This window comes from Muntiacus reevesi, chromosome 2 (assembly GCF_963930625.1).
Source record: "Muntiacus reevesi chromosome 2, mMunRee1.1, whole genome shotgun sequence".
NCBI classification, from domain to species: Eukaryota; Metazoa; Chordata; class Mammalia; order Artiodactyla; family Cervidae; genus Muntiacus; species Muntiacus reevesi.
In genome coordinates, this window is record NC_089250.1 from 165,890,066 (window position 1) to 165,906,709 (window position 16,644).

The 16,644-nt window shown below is 58.5% G+C and overlaps 1 protein-coding gene across 8 annotated transcripts in view; it reads right to left on the reverse strand.

The window, feature by feature from the left end:
* The window catches only part of CTBP2 (C-terminal binding protein 2), a 168,682-nt gene that overhangs the window by 8,085 nt on the left and 143,953 nt on the right, over positions 1–16,644 (reverse strand). For all 8 annotated transcript variants that reach the window (XM_065923519.1, XM_065923513.1, XM_065923514.1 and 5 more), the window contains 2 exons: positions 3,578–3,732; positions 3,099–3,243 (listed from right to left, as the gene is read on the reverse strand). In XM_065923519.1, coding sequence (XP_065779591.1) covers positions 3,099–3,243; positions 3,578–3,732 — 300 coding nt within the window. The remainder of the gene's footprint in view (positions 1–3,098; positions 3,244–3,577; positions 3,733–16,644) is intronic.

The window sequence follows — 16,644 nt, forward strand, 5'->3', positions numbered from 1 at the left end:
GCAGGGCCGGGTGCCGCGGCGGAAGGCTGAGCCCTCGGGTCTGCGTGAGGCGCAGATGCAGGCCAGGTCTGCCAGCACTGGGGGCCTTCGGGGAGGCCTACCCCAGGTCTCAGGCGGGAAGGGCCTGGGCGCTGACCTTCCTCACCGGTGGGAGGAGGAGAGGTCGGGGGGGGAGGGACAGCCCCTCCAGCTGCCCAGCAGGCCTGCGATGACCCCCCGGCCCTGCCCCAACAAAGGCCCGAGGTGGCCTCTTGAGCAGCTTTCCAGGAGGGACGCAGGTGTCCAAACGGCCCAGCGTGGCGGCCCGGCTGCAGAGGTCCGCCTGAATCCCAGGCGCAGGAACCTGGGAAACACCAGGGCTGTGGCACCGGGCCCCTGCCCACCTCTGTCTCCCGGGTCAGGGGTGGGGCCACAGGGCATCTGCAGCTGTCCTGCAGAGACAGGACACGGGGCCCACTCTGCGGAGCACCCCCTTCTGTGTCATCACCCGAGAGGGCTGCCCCGAGCTCCAGGGTCTCAGTGACCCCCCAGGAGGAGCCGCTTTTGCTCTTTGCTCTCACCTGCGGACCTGGGCCAGACCGGACAGATCGGCGAGCCTGCAGAAAGGCTCAGAGCGACGGTGCGCAGTCTGGGCCCGGGCTCTCGCCAGCCGCTGCCCACCTCGTCCAGCTCCTTCCCGGACCCTGGGGCGACACGCCCGCTACCTGCCCCAGCCCTAGGGCGCGCTCGAGAGGAGCTGCCCTCCTGGAACACACGCCAGGAACCCAGGGCATCGTCCGGAGGGGCAGACCTGGGCCACCTGCTCTTCTGTCCTCATTACAGGTCAGCTGACTGAACAAGCGGCGAAGGGCACGTGGAGACAAAGGATGGCTGGATGGAGGCCCGGGCTCCTTCTGCAGATTCCACATTTGAAAACGCTCCCTTTCCAATGGCCCAGCAGATGTCCCTGAAGCCGCACTCTTATCAGATTGGAGTGGGGTCAGTGAAAAGGCCTCCACGGACAGGCAGTTTACATCCTCCAGCCCAACATCACTGGCCCCTGGCTGGCCTCTGCGGTGGCGGTGGGGTAAGGGCCACGGAGCCCCATTTGGGCATAGCCCCTGGGACTGGAAGGCGCCTCCCGCATCCAGCCCGCCCCCGCCCCAGAGGGACGGCCAGGTCCCGGCAAGGAAGCCCGATGGCACACATGTGCGGGTTGCCGTGCCGCGAAGGGCCACGCCTGGAGACGGGAGGAAGGGGCGCAGGGAAGGGTGCAGAACCCTCGGGGAGTTGGGCCCCACTTTCTCAGTCGCTGCTCAAACTTGGGATCTCAGCTCCATCCAGAGCACAAAGAACGTTTGTTTTCAAACAAAAACATTCTTCTGGCACCAGGGGAAAATGGAAAATTTTAGTTTACATTAGACATGCTTCTGGAGGCTCACATCCTCCCCAAGCTTCTCTGTGGCTACAAAGAGAAGCTGAGAGTGACTCGGGGCGGACGTGGGAGCCCCCTCGGCCAAACCCCTGTCATGACCTTTCTCCTCTTGGAGGGGGTCAAGTGAACCCCGGAGAAGAGGGCTGAGATGCTGGAGACTTGCCAGGGGGCACCCAGAAAAAACCAAGATCGAACTTCTGAGCCACCTGCCATGAGGCACCCCACTCGGGATGGGGAGGGGAAGAACAGAACCTGTGGGGCAGGGACCACCTCCTGCTTTTTCCTCGGGGGTCACCTGGGCGGCAAGTCCGACCTGCTGGGGCCCAAACTCCCAGACCGCCTTCCAGATTGCACAACAGGCCGGCGCCCTCATGAAGAACCAAATCAGACTCAGCACCACTCAGAACAGGCCCCCCTGGGGCCAGGTTTCCCGCTTCCCGCTCGTGCGCATAAAACTCCTCCTGCGGCTTAGGAACTGGGTGCGGCCCCGATGCACGCAGGGGAGCTCACCGCTGGAACAAACCGAGCCTGGGGCCTCATCGGGGAGCTCCAGCCCACTGGGCGCGCCAGGTGAAGAGGCGGCAGGTGGGTGTCAGCGGGCTGTGGCCAGAGCCATCAGGTCCCATGTGTGCAGGGGGTCACATGCAGGTGTGACGCTGAGCTGACCGAGCCAGGCACCGCGTGTACCCTCCTGCCTGTTGCTGGAGCAGGCAGGGGCTCAGAGGCCTGGGTTCCTGGCCACTGGGGGGCTTCCCGGCCACTGGGAGGTCCCCGCCTCAGCCTCCCGGTCACAGAGCACCAGGCAGATCACAGCCTGCATACTAGGTGCCGGGCCGACATGCTTCAAGACAGCAAGGATGCCGACTTCAGAAGGGCTTATCCAGCAGGACCTTCCCGGCTCCTCCAGAGAACCCCGGGGACCCCTGCGGTCAAAGTTTGGGCCCCTTGGTGGTGGTGATGATGATGGCGGTGGAGGTGATGGAATTGCAGCTGAGCTATTTCAAATCCTAAAAGATGATGCTGTTCAGAGTGCTGCATTCAGTGTGCCAGCAAATCTGGAGACCTCAGCAGTGGCCACAGGACCTGAAAAGGTCAGTTTTCATTCCAATCCCAAAGAAGGGCAATGCTAAAAAATGTTCAAACTGGGCCCCTGAATCTCTGCCAACGCTCCAACATGCTTGGCGCCCACATCAGGTGCCAGGCCACCATGCCAATGCCCGCCCTCGGGGAGTGTGCAGCCAGCGGACTGGAAGGCAGCCGGGAGCCCCGCCTTCAGGTGCCCATCTGCTGCGTGGGCAGGGGGACGCTGCGCAGTGGTCCCCCGGCACTGCCCTGACCCGGGAAGGTTCCCGTGCGGACAGCCGCCCTGGGGAGATGGCTCCACCCCAGGACTGGAGGAGACCCGGAAAAGGGCACCCCCAACCCCAGGAACACCAAGGTGTGCGCCCAGCGAGAGCAACCTCAGGTTGCTGGGTCCTGGCCGGCGGCACAGGGCTGTGGCCGCTCACACGGTCCCCTCTGCTGGGAAGGCTTGTGGCTTTGTTTGGCTCACGTCCTTCCCGAGTGAGACAACCGAGCACAGCCCCCAGGCCCCTCCATGGGGCGCTGACCCCAGCAGGGAGCCGTCTCAGTTCTGGCCTCGTCTGCTCCATTGGGCACTCGGCAGGCACCGCCGGGGACTTACCGAGTTCGCCCGCAGCCTTGATGTCGACGTTGTCGTAGCCGCTGCCTATCCGCACGATCACTCTCAGGGCCTTGAACTTCTCCAGGTCTTCCCTGGTGAGCGTGATGGTGTGATACATCATGGCGCCGACCGCCTCGTTTAAAACCTGTGATGGGGCGAGCAAAGCGTGGGTTGGAGGCCTCCATCACCCTTGAATTCTGGCAGGAAGACGACCAGCGAGGATGCGGCCTGGGTGTCCACAGCATCCCCCCCTAGGGGAGAGGGCCCTGGTGGGGCTCTGGGGGCCTGCTGATGACTCTGGGTGATGCCAGGGAATGGGTGGAGGGGGCGTGCTTAGGGAGGTGGTTGAGGGACGGGCCAGCAGGAACCAGTGTGGAAAGAAGGGGGACCTGGCAGGGGTGTTTGCTGAGTGCCAGCTGCTGCCACCTGATCTGGGGAGGGGACCCCCAGCTAGGCGGGCAGGATGGGGAGGGGCCCACCTTCTCGTGGATCTCCTGGGTGGACTGTGCGTCGCAGAAGGCCACGGTGGCCAGGTCCTTCAGGATGGGCATCTCCACGGTGCAGTCTCTGCCGTCGAGCAGCGCCACCAGGGGGCGGGGGTGCAGGGGGCCGTTCATGATCTGGGGGCGGATACCTGGGGGGAGGGAGGGGACAGGGTGTGTGTGCCAAGTGGCCGGGGCTCCCCCAGCTGTGGTGGGGGCGCCCAGGGAGGTGCCTCCCTCCTGGGAGGATTCTGGGACCAGCCCAGGAGACAGAGAAGGAACATCTGTGCAGCTTGTTTTGACAGAGGAGCTAAGATGCCCCCATAAGGGACCGCATGTGGCCAACTCTACCACCATGTGGATCTGGGTCAAGTCCACACCCGCTGCTGCCACCAGGGACAGCCCGGCTGACCCTAAACCCCCAAGACCCAGAGACCTTCGGGACATCCAGGGGTCTAGCCCAGGTAGAGCAGACTTCACTTGGCCCCTCTGCCCTTCTAAACACGTGCGACATGCGCTAAAGTGAAACAAGAGGGACACGTTAGAGTGCCAGCATCCTGTGGGATGAAGCTGAAGGTCCAAGCCTTTGGTCACCTGATGCGGAGAGCCGACTCATTGGAAAAGAGCCTGATGCTGGGAAAGACTGAAGGCAAGAGAAGGGGATGAGAGAGGATGAGATGGTTGGATGGCATCATCGATTCGATGGCATCACCGACTCGATGGACATGAACCTGAACAAACTCTGGGAGACAGCAGACGACAGAGGAGCCTGGTGTGCTGCAGTCCATGGGGTTGCAAAGAGTTGGACACAACTGAGTGACTGAACAACATCCTGTCAGCGCTTCCTGGAGGAAAGCATGGGAGACATGCCGCCTGTGCCCATAGACCCTCTCACCTGGCCCAGGTGAGGAGAGGATGCCAGTCTGAGGGGGTGGGGAAGTGTGTGTGTGTTGGGGTGTGTCTGTGTAGGGGGGTGTATGTGTGTGTGTGTTGGGGTGTGCGTAGGGGGGTGTTGGGGTGTGTGTGTGTGTGTGTGTTGTGGTGTGGGGGGTGGTGTGCAGGTGGCCTGCTGGGGACTTGACGAATGAATCTTCCCGAAGGACCACAGAGCAAATCAGCTGCCTAGACCAGCCAGAGCTGTTGTCATGTGCCAATGCTTCCAATGGAGACAAAGGAAGCTGGGCCCTGCAGCTGGTGAGGGAAGCAGGCCTGCCTGCACGCTGCCTAAGTCCACATTCTCCAGGGGCGCCATGCCTCCAACCCAAACGACGGAGGACTGCTCTGCCCTCCGCCGTGGGGCCCCGTCATCAGGGGCACACACACCAGCTCAGGGCAATTCATCCTCTCTCTACGACCAAACTGTTCCCTTCACTGGAAGGTCCTGGATTTTTGGCCTCCCTGTTAAATCACCTTCTTGGGCTTCCCTGATAGCTCAGCTGGTAAAGAATCCACCTGCAATGCAGGAGACCCCGGTTCCATTCCTGGGTTGGGAAGATCCTCTAGAGGAGGGGTAGGCTACCCACTCCAGTATTCTTGGGCTTCCCTGGTGGCTCAGCTGGTAAAGGATCTGCCCACAATGCGGGAGACCTGAGTTCGATCCCTGGGTTGGGAAGATCCCCTGGAGAAGAGAAAGGTACCCACTCCTGTGTTCTGGCCTGGAGAATTCCATGGACTGTATAGTCCATGGGGTTGGAGACAGTCGGACAGGACTGAGCCACCTTCACTATGTTAAATCACCATGACCCACCCCTGGGCTTCAGGAGGAACTGCACCAGGTGGCCAGGGCAGGGCCAGTCCTGTTTTCTTAGCAAATCACAAGTGTGTGCGTGTGTGTGTGTGCACGTGTGCGCGTGTGTGTGAGTGTGTGTGTGTGGTGGTGGGGGGCGCAGGTGGCCTGCCAGCGACTTGACGAATGAATCTTCTCAAAGGACCACAGTGCTAGTCAGCTGGTGTCACAGATTACAAGTCACAAGACAGCTTTCCGCACATCTGAGGTTCTCAGATGTTCAGATAAGCTGACGATGGCCACTGCACCAGGGCCAGGCTGAGCACAGAGTTTATGTATCCTCTTCGGCACTGGGCTAGCTCAGGCTCCCAAAGGCCGAAGCAGGAGCCACTGACGTGCTCACCCACGGGGCCTCAGCCTCCCGGCGGTCATGAGACGGCCACGGGTGGGGCCCCTCCTCGGCCACCACGGCTCAGGATCTGGCCGGCCACGTGCCCCTCAGTGAGGCGCAGGGTGGGGGAGGGCGGCCCCCCAGCGCCCAAACGACCTGGAGGAGTCCCGGACGGCGCTCCCACGCCACAGCTGCAGCCTCGGGGGACAATCGTCTCTTTGAACTCAACCAGACAAAAGCCTTTTGTTCTGGCCTGGAGAGAACAAGCCGGGGTGGCCGAGGTGGTGGGGGAGGCAGCGGGCCACCTCTCGGCAGTGCCGGGCTGGGGCTCACGAATGATCAAGGTCCATCCTGGCCCACAAGTGGCAGCCAGACCCCTACCGCCTCCTGGGGACATGGACCCCTGAAGTGGGGCGGCCAAGTGAAGCTGAGTTCCCGAGTGGGGATAGGGTCCCCAGCTCTCAACCTGCAGCACTGAGGCCGGCTGCCTGTTGGGGGGGTTGGCGCACATCCCATGAACTTTGCCCAACAGAAAGCTCCGTGAGAGCCGAGGTGCTGTGTGCAGATGGGGAGAACACACCCCAAAGACCAAGAGTGACATCTGCAGACAGGACTCCTGACCACCCCACAGAGGGAGAAGTGGGAGCAGGGATGTCATCGGGTGCCCCACACCTCCTTTCACCCTTGAGACGGCACCTGTCTCCTGTCTGCAGACCGGGAAAAAGAGCAAGTTGCAAGCTGCTGAAAGCGGGGGGCGGCCGGTGCCAACATGGGGTCTACACCCACCCTGAGAGGTGAGACGGCGAGACAAGCAAGCCCGAAAGGACCCATTCTCTTCCTCCAGCTTCTCCCCGCCCCCAACACCTCCTACGAAGCCCAAGGCTGGGCTCCTGGAGGACCTCCTTGTGGGCCAACGTGCTCACTTGGCCCAGGCTGTTCCCTCCCACTGGGTGAAGAAACACCCCGACTTCACTCCAGGGGGGATGGGGGGGTGCTGTCAGGAGGGTTAACCAGACAACATTTGTAAAGTTCACGATCACGACTAGAGATCCAAGCGGTTAATTAAAAAGTCACCACATGGGAAAACGACAGTGGGCACCAGGCAGGCATCTGGAGAGGCTGAGGGGCCATTGCCGCAACGTGTCCATCCGCAGCATCAGTGCATGCATCCCGTTACCTGGGAAACAAACTCCGGGTTGCCTAGCGATTGCCTCCCTCCCTGACTTGGGTCGTCATTCTCTTTGGCGAAACCCACCCTTTGCCCTCGTTCAGGCTGGGCATGCAGAACGCACAAGACCCATGGGCTTCCTGAAGCCTGAGGCTCGGATAGTGGCTTCAAGCTCTCTATGGTTAAGGCAAGAGTCAGAGATGCAAGGGGGACCCCAAGGCTCAGGTGCAAAGGCTGGGGAAGGATGCTGAGGGGGGATGGCTGGCTGGCAGGTGGGAGGGGGCGAGATTCACAGGTGTTCTGGATGAAGTGCAGGGGCCACACGAGGCCCCCAGCACTGAGGACAAGACGGCTTATCCAGGTCACTGCCAAGGTCGGCTTCTACAAAGGGGCCGCGCTGGATAGACAGTGCTCCTTCAGTTCCAGATGGGACTCATCAAGCTGCATGACTCAGAATCCAGTTAATTTCAAGCCACTGTGCCCAGAACCCACTGTCTCTACAGTCTTGCTGAGGTACCCAAGAAGAACCAAAGAAATGCCTGGAAGATGAAGTTGCAATTAGACTTTACATCTCACCTCACATTAACTGAGACATTTCTCCAGTGCTTCTGGCAACCTGAAACATTTTTAACTGTATGAAATTAAAAGATGCTTACTCCTTGGAAGAAAAGTTATGACCAATCTAGACAGCATATTAAAAAGCAGAGATGTTACTTTGCCAACAAAGGTCCATCTAGTCAAGGCTATGGTTTTTCCAGTAGTCATGTATGGATGTGAGAGTTGGACTGTAAAGAAAGCTGAATGCCAAAGAATTGATGCTTTTGAACTGTGGTGTTGAAGAAGACCCTTGAGAGTCCCTTGGACTGCAAGGAGATCCAACCCATCCATCCTAAAGGAAATGAGTCCTGAATATTCATTGGAAGGACTGATGCTGAAGTTGAAACTCCAATACTTTGGCCACCTGATACAAAGAACTGACTCATCTGAAAAGACCCTGATGCTCGGAGAGAGTGAAGATGGGAGGAGAAGAGGATGACAGAGGATGAGATGGTTGGATGGCATCACTGACTCAATGAACATGACTTCTGTGGAAAATGGGGTACCGACTCGGGCTGGCTCAGAGGCTGGAGGGAGGAAGGAGCCCTATTCCGGCTAACGTCAGGGGAACTGAGGGGAGAAATGCAAGGCACAATGTTTAATGAGAAGTCAATAAAGACAGGCTTGTGATTTAAAATCAAAATGGGCTGCCAACTAAGATTCACTGCTGAAACCCCACAAATTCCAAGACTGACAGGAATCATTCAGTGTTGATCTTATCCCTAACTTTATAGCCAAGGAGACGAGCTAAGGGAATGACAAGGGGCGCTTCCCATGGCACCAAAGAACCAGCAGAGGCCAAGAAAGCACCTGAAGATGGGGATCAGAGGGTCCTGGCGGCCCTCAAATCAGACTGACCATTGCCCTTCTCCAGTCTCCCTTCCCGTTGATGAACTCACTCCACCCATTTCACAATAATTCCAGCTGCACCTGGACACACCTCGGAAAGCCTATCAGTGCACTTTCAACAGCTCGTCCAGCATTAAGACTGCAGGGCAGAGAGAGCTCAGCCGACTCCCCTGGTGTCAATTACTTGCTGGTTTCAGGCTTGCTTCCTCACAAGCAGGGACGCAGCGCCCCAGCTCGAGGGGCTGCCTCTGACGTCCGCCCCTGGGCCTGGTGTTGCTTCGAGCTGCAGCTGCACACAAATAATTGTGCAATTAGACACACTTAGTGGAAAACAAAGACCACACCAGGCTGAGTTGCCGGAGGTTTGTTAAGAGTGACCAGCGGTCCAGTGAATGCCGAGTTCAAAGGACTCTGTGAATTCCAAGGTGGAAAGGGGAGGGCCCCAGGGAGACGTCGGTAAACTTCGGGCCCCCAGCCTTGATGCCACCTTATCTGGATAACAGCACCAGCTCCTTCCCCCAGGCGACAGGCTGATGGGGCTGCAGTCGAAGAAACGGGAAGACGTGCTCATGCCATACAGAGTGGCCCTGTGGTGTATTTCCTGGCCTTTCTGGACACCACGTGAGTTCAGTGGACATCCTTCCTACAGGACCTTGCATCATTTTCTAAAGGTTGGCTTCTGTCGCTTGCAACTCAAGAACCAAACTGTCTGAGACGTGATTTTGCAGCTTTCGGATTTTAGTTGAGCAATTTTACCCTAAAGATAGTGGCTGTAATAATCGTGTCTGACTCAGCAGGCAGAGAGGCCTCTTTTTAACAATGGACCAGATTTTAGGACATGTTCCCACACCACAGCAACCTCAGAGGCCCCAAAGCCAGGCTGGCCAGGATAATGGATGACGATCACGGTGTGTGGACGGCCACATCTGTGCAGGGTCACCTGTCTGCTCACGGACGGGGTTGGGCAGGTACAGTGAGGCTGCCGTTTGAGGACGCACAGGTGGGGCTGGGACTCCCTGAGGGAAGAGGACCTGCCAGTCATGCCAAGCGCATCCTAAGATCTTCCCTGCTGCCTGGGATTCTCTGCGCAGTACCACTGGTCTTGACAGCTGACACCTGAGCAAGCACCTGGAAAGGCTAGCCGACGGAGACCTGCGCGGGGCTGCAGAAAGACCCGAGACAAAACCCATTGCCCTGCCCAACTCATCAAGAGGATGGGGAGACGATCCCCAGCTGGTCATCAGCTCCCAGGACCTACATGGGTCCCGGAAGGTAGAAGGCAGCTCCCATCCTCAAGTGCAAGTGGCCCTGGGGAGAACGGGGAGAGGTGGCCACGCAGAGCCCAGAGGTCTGCAGCGGGCGGGGAGGGACACGTCAGGCCCACACCTGCAGCCCTCTAGCCCAGACCAATTCGCAAGAATCTGATCGCGTCTCCCCTCCATCCCTTAAATGCAGCTGCTCCCCAATTAAAAGGCCACTTCCCGCAACCCAGCACAGCCCAATCCTTCTTGGCTGGGCTCATCAGTTCCAATCTCCAGAAGGCCAGACCCAGAATCAGATCCGAGGTCTGACGAGCAGCATGTTTCACAGGCCAGCATTTCCATGACCCGGAGGTGCAGCTCCTGACTCATGGGACCAAGCAGGAACCAGATGCTGACCCTGGGACAGAAACGAGCCCTTATATGAGACTCGGCTTTCAACTCGGAAACATGGCTATGTTGAGGGGTCTACTTGTCCACCCGCAGCCTGGAGCAGCAGACTCCTCCTGCCTGGGGAAGAAGGCTGTGGAGCCTCGTGGGGGGCGGGCCTCCCTTGCTTTGTAAACATGTTTATCCACGTTACAAAAACTGTTCTGCACTGTTAACAACAAATGTTCTGCAGTTGGTTGGAGCTTACTCAGAAAGCAGATCAGGAAAGTGAGCGAAGGCAGTGATTGTCCCCAACACCCCAAGAAGGTGCCTGCCCTGCAGAAGCACCCCTCGCCTTTCATGGGAGGGACCACGGCCGCAGGAGACGGTGAGGGGGGGTTCAGAGAGCGGCTGCAAGGCAGAGATTTGCAGAATGATGTGTGTTGCTAAGTCTGGTGCTATTTTAAGGTTAAAAAAGAGTGCGGTTACTTTTGGAAATCTCATCTTTGCTCCCACACTGCTATCTGCCTTTTCATTTGGTAAAAGTGCTTTTCTCTGCGGTGTCCCTGGGCAGCTCTCCCAGGCCCAGGAAGCCGCGTCCACTTTCTCCGGGCCTGTCTGAGATGTGGCCAGGCTGCAGTTTGATTTTGAAAACTTGGTCAAGTGCAGACATGCTCTCCCAGCACGGCGGAGAACCCAGTTTTTCTTTGGCGGCCTTGCTTTTCACGCCTAGTTTTGCAATGCAACACTACCCGCTCTAGCACTCAGCCTCCATCCTGGGCCCTACCTGGCCCAAGTGGCAGTGAGCCCTTTCTCACTGGCCTGGGATCCCGAGCAGGAATGTCCTGGGATGGAGGCGATGACCAAGGAACGGAGCACCTACAGCTTGAGGGCTGAGAGCAATTTTGGGACCTGCTCGAACCACAGTGGCAGAAGCAAGGGGCAGTTACTGGAGTGGACACTGGTCCACAGGCTTCCAGCCGCCCTCGCCAAAGTGGACCTTCAGATCCAATCCATCCCCGCTCCTTCCCGATTCCTCACCACCAAGCTCTGCCATGTGAGAGCCTGGCCTGGTTCCAGGGACCCAGTGAGGATGCAGGCATGGCTGCTTTCCTCAGGGAACTCTACATGCACAGAGAATCTGGCTTATAGGAGAAATAGCTTTCCTCAAGATACTTCAAAATCCAGAACAGTGGGGAATTTCCTGGCAGTCCAGTGGCTAGAACTCTGCAATTCCACTGCCGGGAGAGGACCCAGTGTTCAATCCCAGGTCGGGGAACCTAGATGCCACAAGCCATGTGGCACAGCCAAAAAATAAAATAAGAATGAAAACAAAACAAAAAAAAGAATGAAAACAAAACAAAAAAAAGAATGAAAACAAAATCAGAAACACAAAATCAGTTTCAATCTGGGCCTAGATGTGGAAGTCCACTCGTCTAATACAGGGCAACCAAGATCGAAACATCTTGCAATTCGATGCAGGCTGGAGCTGAATGGCCGTGTGCTCAGGGCTGAAGGAGAGGAAAGCAGACCTGGACAACAAATGCAGATACACAACCACTGTGCTCACGGCAGGCATGGCTAATCAATCCCAGCAGTCTTGGTCTCAGACTTCCTGCTGACCCCCGTGGGCCGCCCTGCAAGGCTAGCTGACACCTGCGGCCATGCCAAGTGCACCCAGTCCCCCTCTTTGATTGGGTAAAGGAAACTGAATGTCAGTGTTCTCCACGTGATACCACCACTGTGAGTGTGGAAAGAAAGCAGGGAGACGTAGGGAGGCCCCAGGGGAAGGATGCAAAGGCCCCCCAGCCAGGCACAGCCCTCCAGTCACTCTGGGACGGGCCTCTGTTCTGCTGGGGGCGGGGAAGGGCTTCTGGAGAGGAAGGGGAGAGAGCCGCCGCCCAGGGTGGGGCTGGGCTCTGTGGCAGGTGCCTGGGTTTGCACCCAACTCCTCGCAGCAGGACCTCAGCTGTGCCTGGTACTGCTCCCGGTGGCCTCTGACACCCGCCCCATCCCAGGGTAACTCTGTCGCTCCCCCTCAATCCCAAGATGGGGAGTCCACTTCCCCACTCCTGGGAAATGGGTTGGCCTTGAACTTCAGTCTGAACCCTCCGGAGTGACAGAGGGGCCGCTGCACCGATTCCAAGCTGGGCCTCTGGGGTGGGCACCACGCCTTCCAAATTCCCAGTGAAACTGAGACCAGCCATGAGCTGGGAAGCACTGGGAGGCGGGACCACAGGTCCAGGGTCCAGCCATCAGGCTGAGGAGGGGAGGGCTGTCCAGGACGTCCACCTCCGGCAGAGCCCCGCTGCCTGCAAGCCAGCAGTTCTGGGGCGATCGGCCACCCAGAGACAGCAAACCGACGTGTTCAGCAAGACAAGGCCAAGGCGGAGAGAGCCCACGTGTCCTCTGACCGGCAGGGACCCATCGCCAGTGCGGCAGGAACCCCCAGAGGCCATCCCCAGGCCAGATCAAGGTAAGAGATCTTGTGGAGGATGGACTTCCCCAGGTTAGGCACCCCAGGCAGGGATCAAGCTGGGGCGTGGTTTGGTGACGGGACTGGTTCACCAACACGGGCACCCCTGTCAGGGAGTGGCTCCCCCAGTGATGGGCAAGGCTGGCCCCACAGCTCTCACCAGGGCCCGTCTGCAAGGCCTGGCCAATGGCAGGCCCATTCTGGGGTGGCCTTTTGAAATGAGAGTAGGGGCTGAAAACACCTGGTGGCTCAGATAGTAAAGAGTTTGCCTATAGTGCAGGAGACCCGGGTTCAATCCCTGGGTCAGGAAGATCCCCTGGAGGAAACGGCAACCTGCTGCAGTATTCTTGCCTGGAAAATCCCATGGATGGAGGAGCCTGGCGGGCTACAGTCCCCGGGGTTGCAAAGAGTCGGACACGACTGAGCGACTTCACTTTCTTCTTTCTTTTTTTCGAAAACAGAGTGGGTTGCTGTTTCCTTCTCCAGGGGATCTTCCCAACACAGGGACTGAACCCCCGTGTCCTGCATTGCAGGTGGATTCTTTATCGACTGAGCCACCAGGGAAACTAGAAAATCCGTGTAGATTGGGAGTCTGGGATGGACACGCACACACGGTTATGTTTTAAGGTAACCAACAAGGACCTGCTGAAAAGCACGGGGAACTCTGCTCGATATTGTGTAATAAGCTGAATGGGAAAAGAACTTGAAAAAGAATTGGTACATGGGTATGTATAACTTGACCATGGGTATGTACCCCTGAAACTAACACAGCATGGTTAATCAATTGTATTCCAACATGAACTAGCTTTTTTGTGATACTTTACTGGGGTGGTCGGGCACAGAACCCAAGTCATCTCTGAAGCATCCCTGTGTGGACACCGCCCACAGGGTGCCCTGGGATGAGCAGTACCACTGGGCAGGCAGGAAGCCCAGTGGTCACTGCACACACAGCCTTTTCCTGAAAGACCAACAGCAACCTGGATGCCCTTGGTCTTCCAAAGCCAGGTTCCTCTACGCAGCTGTGAATACACTGTAGTAACCAGCGCCCTGGCTTTGGAAAAGCCACAAGCATGGGGAATCTGGCCCTCCGAGTCCTCAGGAGTGGCGATGTTGGGGGTGAACCGCAGTAAGGGGCTCCCCAGAAGGCTGAGCGTGCTCCATGATGCGGGGGGGCCTGGTTTGCAGACACTCCTCAGTCCTGATTTTAGTGACCTCTATAAAGGTAGCTGTAGGCTCGGTCCAGATGGCGACAGAGTGGCCCTATAAGTAGATTAGCTTCTTAAATAAAACATGGATCTTAATGAGTCATGGCCTCCGAGTGAGATGCTCTCAGGCCATCTCACCTTAGTTCAGGTTAACAGCTGGACAGAGAGCTGGCGAGCTGGAGGCTCACGGGCTCTCCAGGGCTCCCGCCACTGCCCACACCCCACCCAAGGCTCACTAGGGAGACACGTGAACCCAGGGTGCACACAAGGGTAGCTTCTGGAAGCAGAGGTCTAGACTTGTGGGAAGCATGCCATCTAGTTTAAAAAACAGTATAACCTGGGACTTCCCTGGGGGTGCAGTGGTTAAGAACCCACCTTGCAGGGGACATGGGTTCGATCCCTGGTCAGGGAATTAAGATCCCACATGCCACGGAGCAGCTAAGCCCGTGCGCCCTGACTACCAAAGCCCACACACTCGGGAGTCCGTGTGCCACCATCAAAGGTCCCACGGGACGCAACGAGGTCCGGCGTGCCACGACTGAGACCTGATGCAGCCAGCTTCTGCACCACCAGAAAGACCAGCACCGCTGGCGCTTCAAGTGACCCCTTACAGCCACCTGGGTGAACCGTCCTGGTAGCCCGAACTGGGCAGCGTCCACACCACACCGGGGAACTGGGGCTGAGAAAAAGAAGTGACAGACACTTTCGCTTTGCCCAGAAGAGCTGAAGAATGAACCCGGGCCCATTTTGCACTTTCTTAGACACGCACACACGGGCAGGGCAGGCTGTCTGGCATCTAGATGCCCCAGGTCTTCAGGGTTCCCCCCAGTCCCCAGGGAGCCTCCAGTGGGCCTGGTGAACCCCGCCGCCCAGAAACAGCACCTGATGCTCTGCTGGGAACCTACTGCTTTGGGCGGGGGCGGGGCAGACACCACCCACTTAGAGCACAAGAGACCCTCCCAGCTGACTGGTCCAGAGGAAACCACTCTGAGCGCCACCGAGGAGCAAACCCGCCACCAAGAAACACGTGTAAAGCAGCCAAGGACGTGTGGCTCCGCTTCTGACTTTTTGGTCAAATGATCCAATGGTCTGTTTGTCCCCCAAAGGCTCAGTCTCACGTGGGTGGTCCCTCAGCGTCTGGGATGTGGCGTGGGGGCAGGGCTGCAGGCTCTGGGCTTGGGGAACAGCAGGTCTCCGGGTGCGAAGACCCACTGGCTCCCAGTCCGGGTGCCCCCAACATGGGGGAAGAGTCCCTGGAGGGGCAAGTAACCAGGTAGCTTATGCCTGGGGCGGGGATGACCTCAGTTGCCCCTTCAGGCTAGGAGTATATACATGCCACACCTCCTTTTCAATCAGCGTCCGTGGGAGCCTCTGGCGCCCCTGCTGTTAGTGTGGGGGATGCCAGGGGTCCGAAGGCTGCACCCCTCCCCGTCCTCCTTCCTGATGGCAGCTCCTCCAAGCCTCAACCAAGGAGATGCGCCCACAGTGGGACCTTCTCAAGGACAAAAGGGGCTCCCAGGCCACAAGTGACCCCACCTATCTCAGCTGCCGGGCTCACCCACCGCTCCTCGCTCAGGGTCCGGCTTCCCTTCCCCGGGACCAGGGCTCCCGCAGCAGGAGGTGGGCGCTGGCTGAGAGGTGGGCGTCCAGGGCCTGCTCCCCTGCGTGGTGCCAGCTGCCACTCTCTGGTCCCGGCTCACAAGCCGGGGTGTTCAGGAACCCATCACCCACTCCTCGCCCTACCCCGCCTGGAGCCTCAACCCCGGGCGGGGGAAGCCGAGCAGCCCAGGTTGGTGGTCTCCTCTTGGCTGGGGGCTGAGCCCCTGAGCCACGGAGACTTCTAGGAAGGCGCTGCCCACGGCGTGGGGCGGGGACCGCCCGAGGAAGCCACTCACTGTATATTTCGCTTGAGTATTTCTCAAGGTCTAAAAATGTGCCCGTAGCCACGACACAAGGGGATGTTTGAGAGAAACACAAGTGAAGTAAAGATGAGAAAAGAACCGACAGGTGCCAGGAGTCCGGCAGAGGCAGGCGCTGCGCACCCATGCCCCGGCCCGAGCGCTGCCCGCCTCTGACGGGCTCGCGCGGGGCTGGCGGGACCCCGGGGGCAGGAAGACCCTCGGAGGGGTCCCCACCAGTCTTCTCGATTCCGGAAGGGCCACTCCTCCCAAAGCACAGGAAACAGCAGTGGGACGAGCCTGCTCTGCGAACCCCCCAGTCAAGGTCGGGGGTCACAGCGGACCCACCACAAGGAGGGCAGGGCTGCCTAGGGGTGCTGCCCGCCCAGGTCGCTGCCCCTGTGGTTGACTCGTCCCCTCTGATCAGAAGGACTGGCTTCACCAGGGCCCCTGAGGAACAGACAACGTGCCCTTCTCCCTAAAGGTCCCTGAAGAGCCTGGCAGACTCAGGCTTATTTTTCTAACTGCACTGCCTGAGCCGAGGGCCCATAAAAACAAAACACCGCCCTGCTTCTTAGCCGTGGCAGCCACTAAGGCCAGGAAGGAGACAGAACAGGGACAAGGCTTTCAGTTTACTGCAGTTTTTCACGGGGCTCTAAAACCCGAAAGGAAAGTGATTCTTAAGCATCTTTTCACAGGCTTGTTGTCCGGTGGGCTGGAGGCCAAGCGTGCTGCCCTCGGGCCCCAGAGCAGCCAGGAAGTTCATTTTCCCAAGTACGACAGCTGGCTGGACGTCCCCACCCTGCTCTTTTCCGCTATAATTTTTTCTTAAAACTTAATGATGTCTTAAGCAATCCAGGCTCAAAGCCCAGTTCACAGGAAAACACTAGAACCCATCACAAAGCCATATTTATCCCTTCAAATAAAAAGCATCTCACAGAAAGCTCTCCAGCAGGGAAGCCGGTGGGTTGAAGAGGGGAGGTTGTAAGGACCGTGGCTGGAGGGGAAGGGACAGGCCCGGGCCGGGCTGCTGACGACAGCATTCACCCCACCCCAGCCGCAGGCAGAGCACCCCCTCAAACGAGCAGAACCACCCCTTCCCCTTGGCAATGCCAACCGAGGGTTG